The sequence below is a fragment of the Ovis canadensis genome, chromosome 1 (genome assembly GCF_042477335.2).
Source record: "Ovis canadensis isolate MfBH-ARS-UI-01 breed Bighorn chromosome 1, ARS-UI_OviCan_v2, whole genome shotgun sequence".
NCBI classification, from domain to species: Eukaryota; Metazoa; Chordata; class Mammalia; order Artiodactyla; family Bovidae; genus Ovis; species Ovis canadensis.
In genome coordinates this window covers 91,907,580-91,931,727 of record NC_091245.1, presented here as the reverse complement: position 1 = coordinate 91,931,727, position 24,148 = coordinate 91,907,580, and the positions used below count along the sequence as shown (strand labels likewise).

Genomic DNA, 24,148 nt, shown 5'->3' with positions numbered 1-24,148 from the left:
TGGGCACCTGGGTTATAAAGCTTTGGGGGTTTTCACTGTATGGTTTCTAATTGTATAAGACTTCCTTTAAATCTGAAGAAATCAATTCCTGAACTTAAAACCTACTATTTCCCTGTATTCGAATTTTTCTTATAACTCCATCTCCTAGCCTGATATGGATTCTTTTCTTCAAGGGTTTCACAGAGATAAATCTTTCCTTTATTTTCTTCCTGTCTCACCAAATCTTCAAGTGTCCCTTCCCTAAGGGATCTGCCCTTGTAAATCTCCCAGAAAGGAACACAGGGCACTTGCCTCCAGTCTGTGAGCTGCTGGCCGCTGCCCATGGCCTCTGGGATCACTGCAGTGGGCTGGACAGAGTTGTGTAGAGCTACCCCAGGCAACTGTTGCCAAGTGGAAGGCAGGAGAATTTGTTGGGTTCCTCCAGGCCAAGCCTGCTGTAAGGAAACACAAAAAGATCCAGACTTGACTCATTCTTGGCTTTTTCTTTTTTTTTAGATGAAAGAAAAATTCATATCTTATAAGAAGTTCCTTGTAGATTGTTAACTTGCAGAGATTAAAAAAGGAAGGTCAGAGGGGCTCAAGGTTACAAGTCTCATACACAGGGAAAAAGAATGCACTGCTTTCTCTTGGCCACCTCCATAACCTGACCACCAGGGTATTAAAGAAAGGCAGATCCCTGTGGTTAAGAGTTTCTACTGCACTGTAGAGTAAAGAGGTAAGCTCCTGTTAAATGCTAAAGTAATATTTTTGCAAAGGGTTTAAAACTGTCCCTAGAAAGAGTTAAGACAACTCCCTTGAGATTAAAAATAAGAATTTAAAAATGTGAGTGCCAATCAGATAAAAGACATCAGGTCAATTCGACCCATAAAACAAAGAGAAGAATTGTTCCTTTTTAAAACTGTAGTACTCGGAAAATGGAGCCAGATGTGGATGACCAAAGGCCAAAATCCTTTGGCAAACAAGCTTATGCCAGCAAGAGAAAACTAACATCATTTATAGTCAAGTGATAGAACTTTTTAAAGGCAATAAAAAATATTTAACAAACAGATGCAGTGTACCATATTTTGTATTTGGTAGTTTCCTAAAATATGTGTAATTTGTAAGAACATAACTCGACATAAAAACTAATCACTGAAACAAAATACATTATTTGTAGTTTTTAACAAGCCATGCCACTTGCAATAGATATCAACAAATATGTTTTCTGTACTTCTTATGAAAATTGTGGCATTTCCTTAAAAAAAGGGAACAGATTTGAAAGTCTGCTTTTTAAACCTGAATTCTACAGTAGAGTCACCTACAATGCCTGAGTACATATTGTTCTGTTTCTTGAATTTCAAACTGCAAGGCCATCAACACACTGTTTTAAAAATATTTCTGCAAGTAACAGATCCACTTGTTACAAATACCGGTTCCAAACAAGAAGCCTTCAAAATCAGAGAAACTGCAAACATGTCTGCTACCATAAGCAGAATTCAAAACAAAACAAAACAGAAAATAAGAGAAGTATGTTAAGTTACACCATGCGTCTTTCCATAAGCCAACACCTGCACAAGACAAAGCATGTAGTTTAATACAGAGCAAGAAATAACATTTCAACGTGAGGCAGAAATCTGGCGTTCCAAGCGACGAACTGTTTTGACAGAGGAAGAGCAAAAATATGCAAAGCTTAGCAAATGACTAGTGCAAACTTAAGAGAAGCAGCAAAGGAGAAGTGTCAACTACCATTCCCAACCTCAAAACTAGAGGTGTGCAAGTTAAAACCAGTGGCTTGGATCACTCCAAGTTGGAAATTCATCTGACTCCCTTATACTCAGCATTTATGCTTATGATGGAATTATTTTGGCAGTGACAGACTTTTAAACTGGAAACTAAACAAACCCCAGCAACCAAAATATGTATTCTAAAAGTGTTTTTCACTCACATGAGTCCTTGAGAAACAACAAAAGAAATTTAAAGCCACTTTGAAAGATGGGGAAATATCAGGATTCAACAGTATCAAATAGGTTTTCAAATGCTTATCTGATTTTAATTTTTAAATAATTAAATGCTGGACGTCAAATAAATAATTCTAACTCCCCCCCAAAAACCAAAACACATCCAAAAATCACTGTTAGGGTTCCAAATGTTGAAATATACCTCAAAGTTCTATCTGAGATAGAACAATTTCTAAGACCCATACTACTACATTTGATGCTGTATTTAATAACTTTTCTCCAAGACTTTTGATAACAAAGATATTATTCTTACATAAAGTTTTTCAATCATATTTTCACCTTGGTATAAAGACCTATTTGTAAAATCATTTATTTCCCTATAAATGAGTTCACTTTTGATTTCAACCAACAAATGAAATATGATCTAAAAAGGCTCTAAGGGGAACATGTTTAAATGGAAGATATAAGCTGCCACTGATCATGAGTGGCAAAGAGTCATCTTCATAGGTTCATGGAGGGAAAGTTAATACCAACTAATGAATAAATAACGAGAATTTTAAACATTTCTAATGCACAAAACGTTTAGAAGCTTACAGTAGGTAAAGGAAGGAAGCTAACTTGCCAAATAGTTCAAATTTTGGCCATCCAGGTACCTGTAGCAGAGCCAAACTAAAGGCCACCTCCTTCATTCTTAAGGTTCAGAAGGTAAAAGATAGGGCAGAGAACAGATAGCAGTACTGAAGCTCTTCTGAGGCTACACCAAGAGCTTTCATCACACTAGGCTGGCAAAGAAGAACCAAAGGATCTGACTCTTCCGGAGTCACACTGAACACCAGAGTCAAACAGTGAGCGCTTCAGCAAATGTCAGGGAGGAAAACATGAGACATTAAAGATGCAGCAAGAACACAGCCACAAGATGGCACATGCTTCCATGCCCTCTGCAAAGACTCAGTTAAAAACATGTTTTTGGAAAAATGAGAAAACCAGAAAAAAACAGAACAGAAACAAACAGGAAAAATTAAAAATAAGAAAGAAACCAAAGAAACTCCGTTAGTAACACAATCAAGTGAGGGGAATTACCAGTACAGCGGCAGTCTGTTCAACCAGCGCCGGCCGGCCGGCTGCGCAGCTCAGGGTAAAGGGCACCGCATACTGCGGTGTGATGGTGGCTACTTGAGGGTGGAGAGTTGCTACCATTAGTGGTGTACAGCTTCCCTGAAATGTAGATTAGGCAGGTGAGTGAAACAAACACCGAGGCAGGTTATCTGGATTCAGAAGGGTTTTCATCCCCCCCAAGTTATTACCAAAAATATGCAGTAGTTTCGCATCATTTAAAATTCATGTACCAAACACAACTTTCCCCTCCAACTCCGCACAGCATTGGCCAACTAGGTCAAATGTGAATGGCCTAAAGCAAAAAAAAATATATAGGAATCCTTCTTGGACCAGATTCAGAGGATCAGGAAACTGAGTTACTAAAAACTCAGTTAACAAAAGCATGTATTAAGATTTCTCCTCTTCCTGCTCACAATGAGGGTTTTGGATTTCAGGATTTGCTATATGTTGTGAACCACACACATTTATACACAGAATTTAAAATACAGTATCTGTTGTTTACAGGAATATTTCATGAGTTTCTTGATCACCTTAGTTGCATTTTGCATGGCAGGTATAAAGTTTTAAAACTTTCTACAGCCTACTTAAACACAAGGAATGAAGGGATGTATTACTTGAAGAGATATTCTGATATGATCAAACCTCTCAACTGTAATGAAATTCTCAAAGACTAAAGGGGACACTAAGAGAGCAAAAGGGAAACCTTTTATGTTTAGAATTCAAGTGTTAAAATTACATGTTGTACTTTAAGAGCATCTAAATAAAAGATTTACTTCATCCCACAAAATTAAATTTACTCGGGATGATTTCTCAAAGTCTGGCTATTTAAAGCTCCAAGTCTAAGGAAAACCATGGCAGAGCTGCAATAGCTTTAGGAATGAGTACATCATTCCATTATAGACGTTCCATTTTAAGTCCACTGAATATGACCAAGAAAGATCTTATGGTCAAAGCAAATTTCATTTTCTAGGACCAAATATCTGATTCTCAACAGTGCTTCAGGGAACTTCGGCACTATTGAGTGTCCAAGCTGCTCTCGCTCTTACCTGGGTGAGAACCCCCGACTGGATCTGTAGTGGCTGAGCAGCTGGTGCCTGGGGGACAATTGGCACTGCATTATCCATCCTCACAGGGAATCCAGAGTGTTTTGTTGTTGCTTGTAGTCCAGCTGTAAAAAGCAACATCACAATTATATTGCTTTGCTAGGTCTGGGGGGTACTACCTGTTTGGGAGGTTTTTGGTTTTTAGCTTTTCAGTTCGAATAATCCACCACCCAGGTTTTCAGTCTAGACACTTCAAACAAAGGAGTTTCACCAAAGTCTGAGAAGTTAAGAAAAGGGAGACTTGATTCCCTTCAGGTTAGATCAACAGAAAGATGATTGACAGGGGGAGGGCTAGTTTCAGGAAATTCTAAAATTTTTTTTTATCCAACAAAGCTTAAAACATTATACTCATTCCACTCCCATTAACAGTAGAGGCAAAAATAAACAACTTTGCTTAGTAAGTTACATTCACCTTTTAATTTACTAAAGACAGAAAAAAACTTGAGCATTAAAAAAAATATATTAAAAGCAAAGACTTCATAACTTTTAGTTAGATAAGGAACATTATAAAAAGCTCAATAATTTATTATCTCAGTCACCTTCTTGTTTAGAATATTTTAAGGGGATGTTTTTACCCAACTCCTCAAAAATATATAACCTAGGTCACAAATTAGCCTTAACTATTATGTGAACTGAAGGAATTATACCTAGGACAAAAGTATTTTAAAAGTAGACATTGTGGTTTACAGAAATATTTCTCAGTACTTACTTTAGAAACCTACTCTCATCACTAATAGCTTTCTAAGAAGACTCTTTTGTTGCCTTTAAAACAATGACCGTATCTCATTACTGTTTTACTCATTATCCTCTGGGCACACATGCTGAAGAAATGTTTCCTACAAACAGGAGTATCTCATTCTAGGGAAGAAGGAGGCTCAAGATAGTTTCCCCTTTTGCTAACACTTGAGAAAAGAACCTTCAAAGCTTTCTTTTAAATCTATCCTGTCAAAGCTTTCCATGTAGAGAATTTAAGTTTCTATTATGCCTCTAATTGACTAAAGCTTGCATTTTTGTTAAAAGAGAGGATTCAGCCATTTTAATTAGAATACTCTGTCAGTGACACTTTCTGGGCTATCACCAACTAGTTTCTCTGAAACTTACTATGGAGGTATCAAATGAGCACAACTCATAAACTCTAATATGTTGCTTCCGGGAATTTTCCATTTCATAGTTCAAGTAACTTAGTAACTAATTGTCATTTAGGAAAACATAATCCAGAAATCTACAAAGTAAGAGAGACTAGTAAAATAAGAATTAGAATACTGTAATAATAACTTTTTAAACAGTGCTCAGTTCAGTTTCAGTTCAGTTCAGTCGCTCAGTCGTGTCCAACTCTTTGCGACCCCATGAACTGCAGCACGCCAGGCTTCCCTGTCCATCACCAACTCCTGGAGTTCACTCAGACTCACGTCCATCGAGTCAGTGATGCCATCCAGGCATCTCATCCTCTGTCATCCCCTTCTCTTCCTGCCCCCAATCCCTCCCAGCATCAGAGTCTTTTCCAATGAGTCAACTCTTCGCATGAGGTGGCCAAAGTACTGGAGTTTCAGTTTTAGCATCATTCCTTCCCTGGTGGCTCAGATGGTAAAGCGTCTGCCTGCAATACAGGAGACCCAGGTTTGATCCCTGGGTTGGGAAGATCTCCTGGAGAAGGAAATGGCAACCCACTCCAGTATTCCTGCTTGGAGAATCCCAGGGACGGAGGAGCCTGGTAGGCTACAGTCCATGGGGTCGCAAAGAGTCTGACTTCACTTCACTTCCAAAGAAATTCCAGGGCTGATCTCCTTCAGAATGGACTGGTTGGATCTCCTTGCAGTCCAAGGGACTCTCAAGAGCCTTCTGCAACACAATTCAAAAGCATCAATTCTTGGGCACTCAGCTTTCTTCGCAGTCCAACTCTCACATCCATACATGACTACTGGAAAAACCATAGCCTTGACTAGACAAACCTTAGTCGGCAAAGTAATGTCTCTGCTTTTGAATATACTATCTAGGTTCGTCACAACTTCCCTTCCAAGGAGTAAGCATCTTTTAATTTCATGGCTGCAGTCACCATCTGCAGTGATTTTGGAGCCCAGAAAAATAAAGTCTAACACTGTTTCCACTGTTTCCCCATCTATTTCCCATGAAGTGATGGGACCAGATTCCATGATCTTAGTTTTCTGAATGTTCAGCTTTAAGCCAACTTTCTCACTCTCCACTTTCACTTTCATCAAGAGGCTTTTTAGTTCCTCTTCACTTTCTGCCATAAGGGTGGGGTCATCTGCATATCTGAGGTTATTGATATTTCTCCCGGCAATCTTGATTCCAGCTGGTGCTTCCTCTAGCCCAGCATTTCTCATGATGTACTCTGCATAGAAGTTAAATAAGCAGGGTGACAATATACAGCCTTGATGTACTCCTTTTCCTATTTGGAACCAGTCTGTTGTTCCATGTCCAGTTCTAACTGTTGCTTCCTGACCTGCATATAGGTTTCTCAAGAGGCAGGTCAGGTGGTCTGGGATTCCCATCTCTTTCAGAATTTTCCACAGTTTCTTTTTGGCATAGTCAATAAAGCAGAAATAGATGTTTTTCTGGAACTCTCTTGCTTTTTCCATGATCCAGCGGATGTGGGCAATTTGATCTCTGGTTCCTCTGCCTTTTCTAAAACCAGGTTGAACATCAGGAAGTTCACGGTTCACGTATTCCTGAAGCCTGGCTTGGAGACTTTTGAGCATTACTTTACTAGCATGTGAGATGAGTGCGATTGTGTGGTAGTTTGAGCATTCTTTGGCATTGCCTTTCTTTGGGATTGAAAACGGACCTTTTCCAGTCCTGTGGTCACTGCTGAGTTTTCCAAATTTGCTGGCATATTGAGTGCAGCACTTTCACAGAATTATCTTTCAGGATTTGAAATAGCTCAACTGGCATTCCATCACCTCCACTAGCTTTGTGTGTAGTGATGCTTTCTAAGGCCCACTTGACTTCACATTCCAGGATGTCTGGCTCTAGGTGAGTGATCACACCACCGTGATTATCTTGATCATGAAGATCTTTTTTGTACAGTTCTGTGTATTCTTGCCACCTCTTCTTAATATCTTCTGCTTCTGTTAGGTCCAGACCATTTCTGTCCTTTATCAAGCCCATCTTTGCATGAAATGTTCCCTTGGTTATCTCTAATTTTCTTAAAGAGATCTCTAGTCTTTCCCATTCTGTTGTTTTCCTCTATTTCTTTGCATTGATCCCTGAGGAAGGCTCTCTTATCTCTTGCTATTCTTTGGAACTCTGCATTCAGATGCTTGTATCTTTCCTTTTCTCCTTGGCTTTCCGCTTCTCTTCTTTTCACAGCTATTTGTAAGGCCTCCCCAGACAGCCATTTTGCTTTTTTGCATTTCTTTTCCATGGGGATGGTCTTGATCCCTGTCTCCTGTACAATGCCATGAACCTCAGTCCATAGTTCATCAGGCACTCTATCTATCAGATCTAGGCCCTTAAATCTATTTCTCACTTCCACTGTATAATCATAAGGGATTTGATTGAGGTCATACCTGAATGGTCTAGCGGTTTTCCCTACTTTCTTCAATTTAAGTCTGAATTTGGCAATAAGGAGCTCATGATCTGAGCCACAGTCAGCTTCCGGTCTTGTTTTTGCTGACTGTATAGAGCTTTTCCATCTTTGACTGGAAAGAATATAATCAATCTGATTTCAATGTTGACCATCTGGTGATGTCCATGTGTAGAGTCCTCTCTTGTGTTGTTGGAAGAGGGTGTTTGCTATGACCAGTGCGTTCTCTTGGCAAAACTCTCTTAGTCTTTGCCCTGCTTCATTCCGTATTCCAAGGCCAAATTTGCCTGTTACTCCAGGTGTTTCTTGGCTTCCTACTTTTGCATTCCAGTCCCCTATAATGAAAAGGACATCTCTTTTTGGGTGTTAGTTCTAAAAGGTCTTGGAGGTCTTCACAGAACTGTTCAACTTCAGCTTCTTCAGCATTACTTGTTGGGGCATAGACTTGGATTCCTGTCATATTGAATGGTTTGCCTTGGAAACGAAGAGAGATCATTTCAGACTCTTTTGTTGACCATGATGGCTAGTCCATTTCTTCTAAGGGATTCCTGCCTGCAGTAGTAGATATAATGGTCATCTGAGTTAAATTCACCCTTTCCAGTCCATTTTAGTTTGCTGATTCCTAGAATGTCAACATTCACTCTTGCCATCTCCTGTTTGACCACTTCCAATTTGCCTTGATTCATGGACCTAACATTCCAGGTTCCTATGTAATATTGCTCTTAACAGCATCAGATCTTGCTTCTATCACCAGTCACATCCACAGCTTGGGTACTGTTTTTGCTTTGGCTCCATCCCTTCATTCTTTTTGGAGTTATTTCTCCACTGATCTCCAGTAGCATACTGGGCAGCTACCGACCTGGGGAGTTCCTCTTTCAGTATCCTATCCTTTTGCTTTTTCATACTGTTCATGGGGTTCTCAAGGCAAGTGCTAATTACATAAAAATAAAAGGGAACAAATCCAGGTATCCAGATTTTAAAAATTACCAGCCATTCTTCCTAAGGCAATGCTATTTAATTAGAAAGCTAGGTAACATCAAAATTCTTGTCTATATCCCCATGGCTTAACTACATTATTATATATATGTATATATATAATATAGCTACATTATTATAATAGCCTCTTACAAATTGTTAGGAACTGAGGAGACAAAATTTAGAAAGAAATGTTCACTATAGAAGCTCAGCTTTGTGTCCTAGGATGATGAAATAAAAAGAGGACGAAATTACAGAATAATAGTTTCCACGGAGCAAAATGTATATCTATTTTGGTCAACTGGAATACTACAGAAAGTAGTATTTATATACCGACCCACAAATGTGACTCTAAGTATTAGATTGCTACAGTAATTTAGGCTAAGCCACAGCAGTCAAGATAGTTTAAAACTAGCTTTTCCAGGGAAGCCTCAAGTGGAAACAAAGAATTAACCAAAGGCAACACTTTGGGAAGGCTCTCCCTGAGTCCTGAACTAAAGGATTAAAGTTTTATTTTTGTTTTTGAACACAGCCCTTTAAATTAAAACAAAAAACCATGAAAGTATGGAAAGAAGAGTAAAACTATCTAATGATGAGGGTCTACTCTCCTCTAAGTATAGGCATCTTATAAAAGAGACGATGGTTAAACAAAGAAGGCAAACCTGTAATAGAGGACTGTTGGGCAGAGACCAGCACATGGCTATGGCTGGCAAATCAACTGACAACTCTTTACCACTATTTGAGTTTAAATACTGAAAGGTAGTAAAGAATAACACACTATATAAACTATGGACCCCACTGCCTGGGTTCAAACTGTGGTTCTACCACTAACCAGTCATAAAAAAACTGGGCAGATGAGGGACTCATGATCAATTTTCTCATCTACAAACTGGGGATAATGACATTACCCACTTCCAAAGGTTGGTTGTGAGGATGAATTAATACATGTAAAAGCACTTAGAACATTATCTGACATGCAGTAATACATATCAGTTTTCAACACTGTCATCACTGTATTCTAAAACTCCCTTTCCTTTGGAAATTTTAAAATTTGCTCTACCTAGCTCCTCAGGTTATTTAGGCTTCCTATATAGGAAAAAATTTTCTAAAGCTATACTTACCTAATTATACCAAAACCAGTTAAACCACTTTTCCCTTCTACCTCTTCTGTTTACATTTTTCTTTGCTAAAAGAACTAAAAGTTCTTCTGCCTCATCTCTTAAATATCATCTGAGAAGCAGGAGAAAACTTAAGAGTCCCACATCTGAAAACTGTTACAATGAAACTCACTTTGGAAAAGGTGATGGGGAAGGAGATGGCTATTTGCTAAGTAGAAGAATCACTCAACATATGATAACCCAGAGTACAGAATTTACTATCAAGCACACGCAAAAAGTAATTTGGTAAATTAGGCTAGATTTGCATTTACGGATCTTGAATCTGCTCCTCCGCTCTCCCTGCGGTTCCTCCCTGGTTTACATCGCTATCGCTCTCCTGTCCTCCCGGTAATCTCTCAGTCTCCCCTAGCCCCTCTTTGAAGCCTTCTGCTTGCTCCGACTCTGTCAGAAACCAAACAAACAAGAGGGTCACAGTCAATAAGTAACTGAAGTAAGAAGATAAAAATGCTAACTGCTTCTATGTGAACTGCTGTGAGTAGCCTGAATCCAGGTTTATTCCCAGAGGACACAGACACTGACTTTCTAATGGGAAAGTCCAAATGTTGTCAGAATATATCCTTAAAATAATTTAACTTTTAAAATTATTTTTTAAATGGTTCATGAGATCAATGAACACTGAACCACAGTGAGAAAATGAGGAAGGACAGAAATGTGAAAATCAAAATCTTATTCTAACACATTGGGTGAGAGCTCCCTTCTTCAGCTACTCTGTTCCTGTTGATAGGCGTTTGTAGGAACAATATAATTTATAAGCTGAAGCAGATAATCTTAATAATGCCTTCCCCACCCAAATACCTCAGCTTGTAGAATTTTTCAGTTCAATAATGATCTTTATTTCTGAATATAACAAGAGATTTTTATATTCTTAAATAAGAGTTTTACATTTTTGAATGAAATTACTTTTTCACTTGGAATACTAATTTTATTTTTATAATGGATTGATAGAGGAAATACGATTCAGTATACAGCAGCTCTGTTTCAAACAATTTTTTTCAAGATGTATATACTCTGCACATTGAGAAATACATGTTTATGCCAGATATAGGACATTGGTACAAGGTCTCAATGTACAAGAAAACTGGTATCGGGCAATTCAAATAAGGAAACAGTAATTGAACTCCTACGTGTCAGAGAGTATCATAATTAGACATGTAACCAGTATAAAAAAGGTCAGCCTTCTTCAGTTATCTTCGTATCAGAGACTGAGTTTAAATCTATCAAAGATCAAAACTAAGCAACTAGATACCTAATGAGGAGCTGCCTAAAGCAGGTAGGTCTGATATAGATAATACAAGAGTTTCCCCACTTACTTTGAAAAGCAGGTGGACATACTATAAATGTTTGCTGGAATGGATCTGTCTGAGTGCAAATCTGGGTAGCTCCAGGCTGCAAGGAAACACCCTGCTGGGCGACACCAGGAACGGGTGCTGCAGATGATGGGTACAAAGCTGACTGGTAGTTTAGCAGGGAGACATCGGAGTTAGCCAGAGAAAGAGTAGCAGCTGCTGCAGTAGAACTGGAAGCTAGAACACTGGCCTAAAAATGAAAGGATTACAATTGGTATAGACATTCTCACATACACAGAATCTATCCAGAAAACGAGGAACAAAGTTTTAAAATGTAATACTAACTGTCTTTGAAATAATTCTCTGCTTAAGAAATTCTTCCTATCTCTAAACTTAAGGTCAATTATAAAATTGGAAAATAAAAAAACCAAGAATAAAAAACAGTTCTGCTCTAGTTGAAGATATATGAATAAACCCCTACCTCTTCCTTCTTTGTAAAAAGCTACTGGATATGAGATCCCACAGAATTTCATATGCTCTTCCATTTAAAAGGTAGAACTAGCTAAGAAATTAGGAAACAAACTTAAAAGTAAATATCACTGTTTGGCAAACAAATGCAAAACCACTCTTAATTAATGGAATTCATAGAAACAAAGAGTCGATCAGTGGTTGGTGGGCAGGACAAGATTTCAGTTTATCAGATAAGTTAATTCTGAGGATCTAATATACAGCATAAAAAAAATGAGTGAAAACACCGTTTTATACATGTAATGAGAACTATCTAACAAAGAGAGAGTCATTTGTCTGAAGTCAGTACATGAACAGCAATAATAACTAAAGAAGCCAGGTTCCACTTATTTGACTATGCTAAGGCTATGTTAGCACATGACCAGCAGGTATTATCAGTCTGAAACTTCTTATGAAGCAACCATCAAAGCAAAGACTGGTTTCTTTACCTCACCCTGTACTCTTACTAGGTTTTACCCCACTTAGGTTCTGAGTTTCCAAAATCATTTACTGAATACCTGATTGTGCACTGTATTGAGCTGGTTGCTGAAGCTCATAGTTAGATTTGTGCTTGTATTTGGAGCAACATGCGTGGTGAAGGGACTCTTAATCTGACTCACTGTATCATACATGTGGACCCTCCGTTTGCAGATCTCCATGTTCTGGAAACAAGACTTAACACTGAAAAGGAGATTAAAAAGTCAATGAAATAAATTTGTGATTTAAGAAGATAGCAAATAACTCAAGATAAATACGATCAATGTTTTTCCCTCCTGAGTACTTTCAGAGAAAATGAACCAAGCATCTTTCAGAGAAAATGAATCAAGCATTTTTATAACCATAAAGAGGAAAAACACACATCTAATTTTTAATCTCATGACTTTTCAATGAGAAGAAAAACCATCACTGAGCCAAATATGCAAGTACCAAAGCCCACTGCTCATGTGATACTTCCATTTAGCTGTAAGATAAAAACAGAGAACCTGTTGAGTGTAAGTCAACAGACAACTACATCATGGCAAAATGCCCCAGACCATACTATACTCACTGATTGCTATGTGGAAAATCCAGAAGGTGAGTCATTGTCACAAACTGGTGGTTAAGAGTTTTCAGAGGAGTAATTCTCTTATCTGCATCAATTGTTAGCATTTTCTTTAACAGATCAATATATTCTCTTCGATCTGCCTTCTCTGCCAACATATCTGTTCCCTCTAAGTCTGTAGACATGTTCACCTTCCAAGGAAAATTTAGAAATATTACAGCTCATCACTTAACCTTTAACGCTGACATTTAATATCTGTATTGTAATATATATTTATACATATATAATATTAATATGTATGCTTTATGTGTGTGTGTGTGTGTGTGTGTTAGTCGCTCAGCTGTGTCCAACCCTTTGCGACCCCACAGACTGTAGCCCACCAGGCTTCTCTGTCCATGGAATTCTCCAGGCACGAATACTGGAGTGGATTGCCATTCCCTTCTCCAGAAGAACTTCCCAACCCAGGAATCAAACCCTGGTTTCCTGCATGGCAGGCAGATTCTTTACCAATGTATGCTTTATAGATAAATACAAATATATGTGTAGAGATAGATAAATAGATCTCAAGAGAAACACCTGATGAAATTTTTTCACAAATGGAAGCTCTTATACTAAAATATTCAATTTGGTACAGTTCATTGGTAGAATAAAGATGCATAAGCTCTTTTCATTCAAAATCTGTATAAAAGAGGTTAAACAAAAATGACTGTTATTACTTAAATACAAGTTTCTATTGCTGAAAAGATAAAATGAGACAGTATGTGATTAAACAGAGTTTGGAATAAAAGCCCTAAATAAATGCAGCTTTTATGCAGGAGCTATTTATTCAGTAGAGAAAATGGACAAGAAAGAAACCTTCATAAATAGTATTTCAAAATTCTGACATGCATCAAGACTAGTTAAGCAAAAGGAGAAATAATTCTAAAAATATCCTTCGCTAGGATTCAATCATTCTTTTAATACACGGCAGAATATTAATGTGTTTAGGTAAAAAATGGGGAAAAAAAACACTGAATCTATCTTTAATATAACTAATGGAAATGTATCTCTGATTAAGGAACTTTCTGAAACATTCCATACTCACCTGAGCCATATCATCTAAACAATTAAAAATGTACTTTCGAGCTTCTTTTGACTTGATCCCCGTTTCCAATTCATGTTCTTCAGGTGTCTACAAAATACAGTTTTTAAAAAATTCCATCTGTATGATATTTCCACATTTTATTCTAAATTAAAGCCAGATTACAAAGAAACAAGTATCATCATCTTCCCAACCAGAGGTCACACACATGAAAGTAATTTACAACCAGGAAGTCTTCCAGTAGAGATGGGACCTTGATACCTGGCCTCCCTTTCAACAGTGATAAAACAAATGTGCAACCAATGATGTAGCACAGTTCCTGAAGAATGCCAGTTAAGGACAGACATAGCCATTTTTCTCTAAACGCTACTTTCAAATGAAACAACATTTCAAATGCTACCTATTCAAAAGGTTCAGAAACAGAGAGTACTACTGGACTAATTAAATTACTCACATTTCAATGTTTTCAAGAAAATAGGTAAGGTCTTAATATGGGCGGTTATAAAATTATGCTGTGTATCATATTTACTGAGAATTCACTAAAAAAAGATAACCACTACTGAATTACTCTAGTTTTTCCTATCACTCAATGATAAGTGAGCACTACTCTCCATACCCTCTTCTTAAGCTGCTGATTCAAATATATAAAACAATCTCAGCTAACTGTACTGGAATTTAATGGTTTTTTTTTTTTTTTTAACCTGAGGATAAGGCATATGAGTACAATGAAATAATTTCTCCAAGTATTTCCTCCTGCAAATATACATTCTCACTGCCCACCGTCCTTCACCTCAATTTAGTAACTAAACTTTGAATTCAAATTGAGATTAAGGAGTACAGGAATGAGTAGTATAGAACAATAAAAGTCAGACCTTAAGTCTCCATAGCGGGTACCCCAGATTAGGATCTCTGTTGAAAAACCTAGTAGTTTTTGTTCCGGCACTGAGAAGATATTCAGCTGGCAGGCCTTGTGTTTGTGAAATGTAACGAATCTGAAATGTCAAAATCATCAAAACATTGATTTGGAGTGAAAAGGGAAATTATTAAAAACTTTCACACTAAAATATTATTAGCTCTAGTCCAAAAAAAAAAAGATAGGTACCACAAAGAAATTAACTATTTGATCAATACAAATGAAATTTATCTGTAAATACATATATTATTCCCAAATATTTATTCAGTAACTTTGTCACTATACCTCTTATTTACAAGGAAAACTCGGTTTTGAAAATTTTCTGTGTGACCTTTATTGGTTTCCTATAGACTTCTGATACAGAGCTCAAAAAAAAGAGATTTCTAGGACAGAACAAAGTTTTCAACAAACTATTTTATGGATTACCAAGGTTATGTTTGTTGATACATTATCAGATTCAAAAGATCAGGAAAAAATTTCCATAAGCCTCTTTCTTCCTTAGCTAACTCTAGCTCTAACTCTAGCTCCAGTCAATAGTCCCTAGTCAACTGTTCCTACTCTACACTGCCCCAGAGCTTCTCTCTCATACCATAAAATTAAGCACTTAATTCAGTTTCTCTATTCCCATATCAATAAAGGGCAGGTACTATGCTCATTCATTCACTATTTATTGAACAACTACTTTGAACTAGGCTAGCAGTTCTCAAAGTGTGGTCTGGGGAACACTGCCGCTAAGCTGCTACTAAGTCGCTTCAGTCGTGTCGATTCTGTGCGATCCCATAGACGGCCTCCTACCAGGCTCCCCTGTCTCTGGGATTCTCCAGGCAAGAACACTGGAGTGGGGTGCCATTGCCTTCTCCGGGAGAACACTGAGGGGTCCCCAATATCTATTTAGGAATCTATGAAATACAAACTATTTTCATAATAGTACTAAGAAGTTATTTGTCTTTTTCATTTCTTTCTCACGGGTATACAGTAGAGAGTTCCAGAAGTGATGTGTGATGATGTAATTGCTCCAATGGCTAACGAGACATGTGCTTGTATATTCTTGTGTTTTAAAAGTTTCCCAGTTTTATTGTCCACACCTGTCTTTACTTTCACAATTCTCTCTATCCCACAAGGCAATCTGCTCCTTTCCCATGCGTCTCAGCTGGTAAAGAATCTACCTGCAATGTGGGAGATCTGGGTTTGATCCCTGGGTTGGGAAGATCCCCTGGAGAAGGGAAAGGCTACCCACTCCAATATTCTGGCCTGGAGAATTCCATGAACTATATATAGTCCATGGGGTTGCAAAGAGTCGGACACGCCTGAGCAACTTTCACATAACCAATTGAAAGGAAAATAGGTGGTTTGTTTTTTTTTTACATTCCCCCCACCCCTCAGATATGCAGATGACCCCACCCTTATGGCAGAAAGTGAAGAACTAAGGAGCCTCTTGATGAAAGTGAAAGAGGAGTGAAAATGTTGGCTTAAAGCTCAATATTCAGAAAACTAAGATGGCATCTGGTCCCATCACTTCATGGCAAATAGATGGAGAAACACTGGAAACAGTGGCTGACTTTATTTTTCTGGGCTCCAAAATTACTGCAGATGATGACTGCAGCCATGAAATTAAAAGACGCTTACTCCTTGGAAGGAAAGTTATGACCAACCTAGACAGCATATTAAAAAGCAGAGGCATTACTTTGCCAACAAAGGTCTGTCTAGTCAAGGCTATGGTTTTTCCAGTGGTCATGCATGGATGTGAGAGTTGGACTATAAAGAAAGCTGAGCACAGAAAAATTGATGCTTTTGAACTGTACTGTTTGCGAAGACTCTTGAGAGTTCCTTGGACTGTGAGGAGATCCAACCAGTCTATCCTAAAGGAGATCAGTCCTGGGTGTTCACTGCAAGGACTGATGTTGAAGCTGACACTCCAATACTTTAGCCATCTGATATGAAGAGCTGACTCATTGGAAAAGACCCTGATGCTGGGAAAGATTGAGGGCAGGAGGAGAAGGGAATGACAGAGGACGAGATGGTTGGATGGCATCACCAACTCAATGGAAATAGGTTTGGGTGGACTCCGGTAGTTGGTGATGGACAGGGAGGCCTGGCATGCTGCGGTTCGTGGGGTCGCAAAGAGTCGGACATGACGGAGTGACTGAATTGAACTGAACTGAACACCTCTAGGAGCTTCCCAGTTGGTGCTACAGATAAGAGAATACATCGGCCAACAGAGGAGACACAAGAAACAAGGGTTCGATCCTGGGTCAAGAAGATTCCCTGAAACAGGAAAATGCTAACCCACTCAATTATTCTTCCCTGGAGAATCTCATGGACAGAGGAGCCTGGTGGGCTACAGTCCACAGGGCAGAAAAGAGTCAGACAACTGAGTGACCGAGCACACGTACTCCATATGAGGATGGCTGTATTTAATGATGAAATCAGAAACTTGTAAGCAAGTTTCTCATCTCTCCGCCCCAAAAACTTCAGACATAAGCTATATAAACAGAGCTGTTTGGGGTCCTCAACAATTTTTTAAGAGAATAAAGCAGAGGTCAGTCTACAGGCCAAACCTGGCCTGCTAGCTATCACAAGACAATTTTAGAAAACAGCAGGATATTACCCTGAGTCTGTAGGACATACTTAACTGGAAGCCGCAATAAAGCATTAGCAAAATAGAAAGAAAAATTTTTAAATTGTGAATAGGAACACTTTAAATGTGAACTTCTTTTGCATACACAAAGGGTGAAATACCAGGACAAAATTTGTTCAATTAAATACTATGCAGACATTTTAAATGATAGAAGTATATTTATTGACATTGTAAGAAAGATATTTCATAATATCCTAAATGAAAAAGCAGATTACAAATTAAATATAACCTCACTTAAATTACACTTCCCTGATTCTAAGAGGTACGTTTTTTCACATTAACATCTTTGCAATTAGGATGTGTTAACAACTTACAGCCACGATAAATCATGGTTTAATTGCAAGCATTCTTTCTTAGAGGTACAGAAAAGTAGTGCGTCTCTCAACCAATGATGTGTTAGATTTGACAAACAGTGTGTAGTTCCTCTATATCCGTTTATATTTGAAACATAACTATATGCAGCGCATATTCACTCATTCATTCTTTTTTTCAGTAAGTACTTATTGAGCCAGACAACGATTTTTAAAACAAACATGACTCCTGCTCTCACAGACCTTGCAGTCAAGTGAAGGAAACAGACACTGAATGTATAATTCAAACTGAACAAGTATCCTGAAAAAAATAAATACGCTTCTACAAAAGGAACCTGACCAAGATGGAGGACTGGTGAGGAAAAGGTCCTTGAAGACGTGACACTTTAGCTAATAAATGAGTAGGGACTGACTAAATGAAATAAATGAGTGGTGGAGAAGCTTTCCCAACTAAGAGAACAGTACGCATGAGGGCCTGTGCTAGAAGGAAACACTCTTAACCAGTGCTGAAATAATGCCAGTGGGTCTAGAGCAAGAAAAGCAAGAAGTGGTGTAAGAGCAAATCTAGAAAGGGAGAGAAGAAGGGAAGGAACAACCCATGTAGGGGCTCACAGGCCATATTAAGAATTTAGCCCTTTAATCTAAGTGACAGGAAACCACTAAAAGAGGAGAGGAGTGGGATCATCAAATTGGTGTTCTGAAAAAAATCGCTCTGGAAAAAAGACTGGAGGGAGGCCAGAGTAGATAAAGGGAGGTTGTCTAGTAGCCCATGTAAGTGATGGAGACAGACTGGACTAGGGTAATAGCAGCAGGAAAAACTGAGTATACTCAAGAGGCATCAGGACACAGACGGTCAGGTGATGCACGCGTGTGCACATGCACACACACACTGCAAAACGACACTTTCCTTCAGAGAATTTATCTCAATTGTCCTACTTAATTATTTGTATAATTATCAATGTCTATTTCCCATCACCAATATATAGGCTCCATGAGGGTAAGGATAATGTTTTATTCAGTGCTGTATCCCACATAATCAGAGCACCTGTGATACAAAGTAGGTATTCAATAAATATATAAAGAAAATTAACAATTAAATGTGTAAATAAATATAAAATATACCAAAATGTAACAGGTTACCTTGGAGGGGTAGAACTACTAAAGCATGAAATTTTTGTCTCCTGGCTCACTGCATCTTTTCCAGTTTTTCTACAATGATGCACTTACAAAATTAAAACATTAAAAAATTTTAATAACTGTTAAAGTAGAATGGGAACTATCATACAGATACTGCTTTTCACATAGCTTAAAATAAAGCAACAAAAGCCCCACCTTTATGTAAACAGAAAGTGTTACTGTCATTTGTTATTTTAAACAGTTGAAATGTTTCCAACAAAGTTGATGCTATTAACTAATATCTGGAGAGGATACACACATTTGACTTTAAGATTCACACACATTTGCTGTAAAATCTCAACTTTAGCATTTCCAAAAACGCCACAGCGGATATCATACTTAACAATGAAAGACTGCTTTCCCCTTAAAATCAGGAACAAGACAAGAAAACCAGCTCTTGCTATTTCTATTCAACACTGTACTAGTGTGGTTCAGTGCAAAGCAGTTAAGCAAGGAGAAGAAAGGAATCCAGACTGGAAAATAAAATGGAAAATTTATTTGTAGATGACACGAATGAACAACTGAAAATAAAATTAATAATTCTATTCACTATAGCACCAAAAAAAGAACACTTAGAAGTAAATTTAACAAAAGAAGTAAAAAAAACTTGAACTCTGAAAATTACAGAACACTGCTAAAGAAAACCTAAATAAACCTGATCATGTTTATGGATCAGAAGCCAGTATTGTTAAGATGGGATACTTCCAAAAGTCATCTTCAGATTCAAGCAATCCCTTTAAAAAATAAATTAACAACTTTCTTGGGACAAAAACAGAAAAATCCACCCTAAAATTCCTATTGAATTTCAAGGGACCCTGAATAGCCAGATCAATCTTAAAACGAACAGTTAGAGGATTCACTCATAGCTCAGTCAGTAAAGAATCTGCCTGCAATGTAGGATACCCAGGTTCAATTCCTGGGTCGTGAAGATATCCTGGAAAAGGAAATGGCAACCCACTCCAGTATTCTTGCCTGGAAAATCCCATGGACAGAGGAGCCTGGCAGGCTACAGTCTATGGGACTGCATGAGTTGGACACAACTTAGCAACTCAATCACCACCACCTGAGGACTCACAATTACTGTTTTAAAAACTGACTGCCACCAGACAGAGAAAGACAAATACAAATGGTGTCACTTATATGTGGAATCTAAAATATGACACATAGGAGCTTATTTACAAAGCAGAAATAGACTCAATGACACAGAAAACAAATGTATGGTTACCAAAGGGGAAAAGGGATGAGAGGGATGAATTAGGAGTTTGGGATTAACAGATATCCCGTACAGGGAACTGTATCTATTATCTTGCAATAACCTAGAATAGAAAAGAATGTGAAAAAAAAGTACACACACACACAGAGGAATCACTCTGCTGTACACTTGAAACTAACACAACATTGTAAATCAACTATACTTCAATTTAAACAAAAAGAAAGAAAGAAAGCTGACTACCAAACTATAGTAATCAAAATGGCATGGTACTGGCATAAAGACAGATATAGGATATAGGTCAATGGAAAAGAACCAACAATTCAGAAATAAATCATTACATTTATTTATGGTCAACTGATTTTTGACAAGAATGCCCAGACAATTCTTGGAGAAAGATGTCTTTTAGAAAACAGTATCGAGATAACAGAAAACCCACACGCAAAAAATTGAAACTGGATACTTTCCTCACCCAATATTTAAAACTTAATAAAATGACTCAAAAACCTAAATGTATGAGCTAAAACTATAAAACTATTTGAAGAAAACATTGGAAAAAAGCTTAATTTGTTTTGCCAGTGATTTCTTAGATATGATACCACAAGTATAAGCAACAAAAGGAAAATTGACTTCATCAAAATTTAAAACTTTTGGGTAAACACTATCAACTGAGTGAAAAGACAGCCAGATGGAATAGTAGAGTATTTGGAAATCATTTATTTGATAAGGGATTAATAATAAGAATACAGAAAGAACTCCCGTAGCTCAATAACAACAAAAATTCAAAAATGGGCAGTGGACTTGAATAGGCTTCTCCAAAGAAGATATACAGATGCCCAATAAGCACATAAAACAATGCTCATCACCACTAATCATTAGAGAAATACAAATCAAAACCCCAAAGAGATATCACAACATACCCATAAGAATAGCTATTATTTTTTTTAAAAAGAAAGAAAATAACCAGCCTTGGCAATGATGAAAGATGTAGGGAAACTGGAACTCTTGTACATTGCTGGTAGGAATGTAAAATGGTGTAACCACTGTGAAAAGAAGCTTGTTGGTTCCTCAAAAACTTAAACATAGAATTACCATATGACATTACCATATGACCCAGCAATTCTATTGGGTTGGCCAAAAAGTTCTGTAAGATATTACAGAAAAACTTGAATGAACTTGTTAGCCAACCAATACTTTTAGCTCTACACCCAAAAAAAGTCAAAGTGTCAGTCACTCAGTTGTGCCCAACTCTTTGCAACCCCATGAACTGTAGCCCACCAGGCTCCTCTGTCCATGGAATTCTCCAGGCAAGAGTACTGGAGCGTGTTGCCATTCCCTTCTCCAGGGATCGAACCTGGGTCTTCTGCATTATAGGCAGATTCTTTATTGCTGAGCCACCAGGGAAGCACCTTTAACACCCAAAGGAATTGAAAACAGGGACTTAAACATTTTGTTTAAGGCAGGAGAAGGGGATGACAGTCTTCCCTGGTGGCTCAGATGGTAAAGCGTCTGCCTGCAATGTGGGAGAACCGGGTTCGATCCCTGGGTGGGGAAGATCTCCTGGAGAAGGAAACGCAACCCACTCCAGTACTCTTGCCTGGAAAATCCCACGGATGGAGGAGCCTGGCAGGCTACAGTCCATGGGGTTGCAAAGAGTTGGACACCACTGAGCGACTTCACTTATTGCTGAGCCACCAGGGAAGCACCTTTAATACCCAAAGGAATTGAAAACAGGGACTTAAACATTTTGTTTAAGGCAGGAGAAGGGGACGACAGAGGATGAGATGACTGGTTGGATGGCATCACCGACTTGATGGACATGAGTTTGAGCAAGCTCTGGGAGCTGGTGATAGACAGGGAAGCCAGGCACAGGGTCCAAGGTGTCACAAAGAGTGGGACACAACTGAGCAACTGAACTGAACTGATCCATAGCACCATCATTCATGACAGCCAAAAGGTGGTAACAACCCAACTGTCCATCAACAGATGAACACATTAAAAATGTGGTATACATATATTAATATATTTATACACAGACACATATACACACAATGAAACACTAACCAGCCATAAAAAGTAATGAAGGTCTGATACATGCAACAGCATGGATGAAAAACATCATGCTAAGTACAAGAAGCCCATCACAAAAGACCACATATTGTATATACTGAATAAAATATACTAGAACGGGCAACTCTAAAGAGACTGAAAGGAGTCCCTAGGGTGGCAGTGGTGGGGCAGTTAGCAGACTGGGTATTGACTGCTAATAAGTACTGGGTTTCATTTTACAGTCCTGAAAATGTTCCAAACTGAGTGTAGTGATGGTTCTGTGAACATACTGAAGACCACTTGAAATGGCTGAATTATATGGTATGTGAATTATACCTCAATAAAGTTGTTTAAAAAAACCTCAGCTGTAGGAATAATGATCCTGCCTCATGAACCTTTTTGTATAAGCAAAGATACCTCAAGATAAACTATCCCCAATCCTGCTCTACAACAACAACATCTGATTTATCCATTATTCAGCATGGGAAAAACAACTTCCTCCTACTACCCATAGTTTCAATCTATACAGCAGGCAAAAATTCCCAAAACCACCAGATCATTTCTTTACATGATGAGCCCCCCACTGTACCTTAGCTTCTAAATCTAACTTTACTGGGTTCTACTTCCTGGGAACATTACAATATAATCTGTTCACTAAGTTTGAAGAGATGCCACGAAACAGCTGCCTAGGAATGGCACTCTGGAGGCTATAATTGCTCGGAGCAAGGTTTCTTAATCAGGGGGTCCATGAATTCCCTAACTCTGTATATAAGACACTGTATATATATATTTCTGAGAAGATTCACACCAGATTCTCAAAAGAGTTTAAAACCCAAAGGGGAGAATTAGTCAACTGGTTCAACTAATGGTGGCTTTCCATCATTTAATCTCCCTCATACTTATTTGTGGTTGTTAAAATAACGAAGGTGGCTCCTGGCTATAAGGTGGATGAAAGACTAAAAAATTAAAAATTACAAAACTCAACCTAACTGGTTACTTATCAAATGAGCAACTCATTGTTTATGTCAGACTCTGATGACAGGGAAGACTGAAGGCAAAGAGAAGGAGGTGGCAGAGGATGAGATGGTTAGACAGCATCACCGACTCAATGGACATAAACCTGAGCAAACAGTGGAGGGGACAGTGGAGGACAGAGGAAACTCAGGCGACAGTCCACGGGGCTGCAAAGTGTCGGACAGGACTTAGTGACGGGACAAAAACAACCACAGAGACAAGTCCAAAGAGCCAAACTGTTAGAAATTGGAAAATGCTACATCTACTCTAAAATGGATCTAGGTTGAATGAGAGAACACACTATTTTACTCTTTTTCCTTTTAGAAATTCAAAATAACCATTCACTTCTCAAAACAAAAACAAAAACAAAAACCTCCTGTATCTACTGTGTCCCAGATACAATGTTAGCAGTTGAGGATACACTGGTAGAATCAAGCAATCTCTGCCCTCAAAGAGCTCACAGCATAGTAGTTAGAACTGGCTTTTTGAAAGAACAAGAAATGAGAATTCACAATTTTCTTCCAAGGCAAAACTTTTCCCTTTAGGACCAGTTTCTTAGGAAGCCACAGCATATCTTCTAAAGCTTGTCTATTCTGAAACATAGATCATTTATTAAAGTACCTTTCAACTCTTACGATTTCCCTCCTAAATCCTATGTTACAGCGACCTAATACACACTGCAGCTTCTGGGGTCCAATGTGTTTCAGTATGCAGAGAGTAATTACTTTAGTGGGTGTCATGTGTAAAAGGAAATAATAGCACTGAATGAGCCAAAGTTCGCTCTTAAAATTCCAACTTCACACCCTTACACTACTTTCGTACCTTAACTCACAAGACACATTAGCTAACTAAAGTTAAGTCTCACTACAGGTCTGGAAAAGTAGCAATCTAAAGTAATACGAATAAAATCCTTTTTAAAAGTACAGAATTGCAAATATAACTTCCAGACTAAAAAGCAGGTAGACAAATTTTAATTCTTTATAAAATTATTTCTAATTGGATTATTCTTTCCCTGCAATCTAAATACTTCACTAGTAATTTCTATTCCTCTAGCATCTTTCACCAGTT

At 38.1% G+C, this 24,148-nt stretch overlaps 1 protein-coding gene across 4 annotated transcripts in view; it reads right to left on the bottom strand.

Annotated features, from left to right (window-relative positions):
• Positions 1 to 24,148, bottom strand: part of HIPK1 (homeodomain interacting protein kinase 1) — a 56,005-nt gene that overhangs the window by 10,782 nt on the left and 21,075 nt on the right. For 3 of the 4 annotated variants that reach the window (XM_069600995.1, XM_069601002.1, XM_069601013.1), the window contains exons 4-11: positions 14,642 to 14,761; positions 13,773 to 13,859; positions 12,695 to 12,879; positions 12,165 to 12,327; positions 11,164 to 11,389; positions 4,100 to 4,221; positions 3,018 to 3,152; positions 292 to 434 (exon numbers count right to left, since the gene is read on the bottom strand). In XM_069600995.1, coding sequence (XP_069457096.1) covers positions 292 to 434; positions 3,018 to 3,152; positions 4,100 to 4,221; positions 11,164 to 11,389; positions 12,165 to 12,327; positions 12,695 to 12,879; positions 13,773 to 13,859; positions 14,642 to 14,761 — 1,181 coding nt within the window. The remainder of the gene's footprint in view (positions 1 to 291; positions 435 to 3,017; positions 3,153 to 4,099; positions 4,222 to 11,163; positions 11,390 to 12,164; positions 12,328 to 12,694; positions 12,880 to 13,772; positions 13,860 to 14,641; positions 14,762 to 24,148) is intronic. The other variant, XM_069601007.1, reaches the window with a different exon arrangement.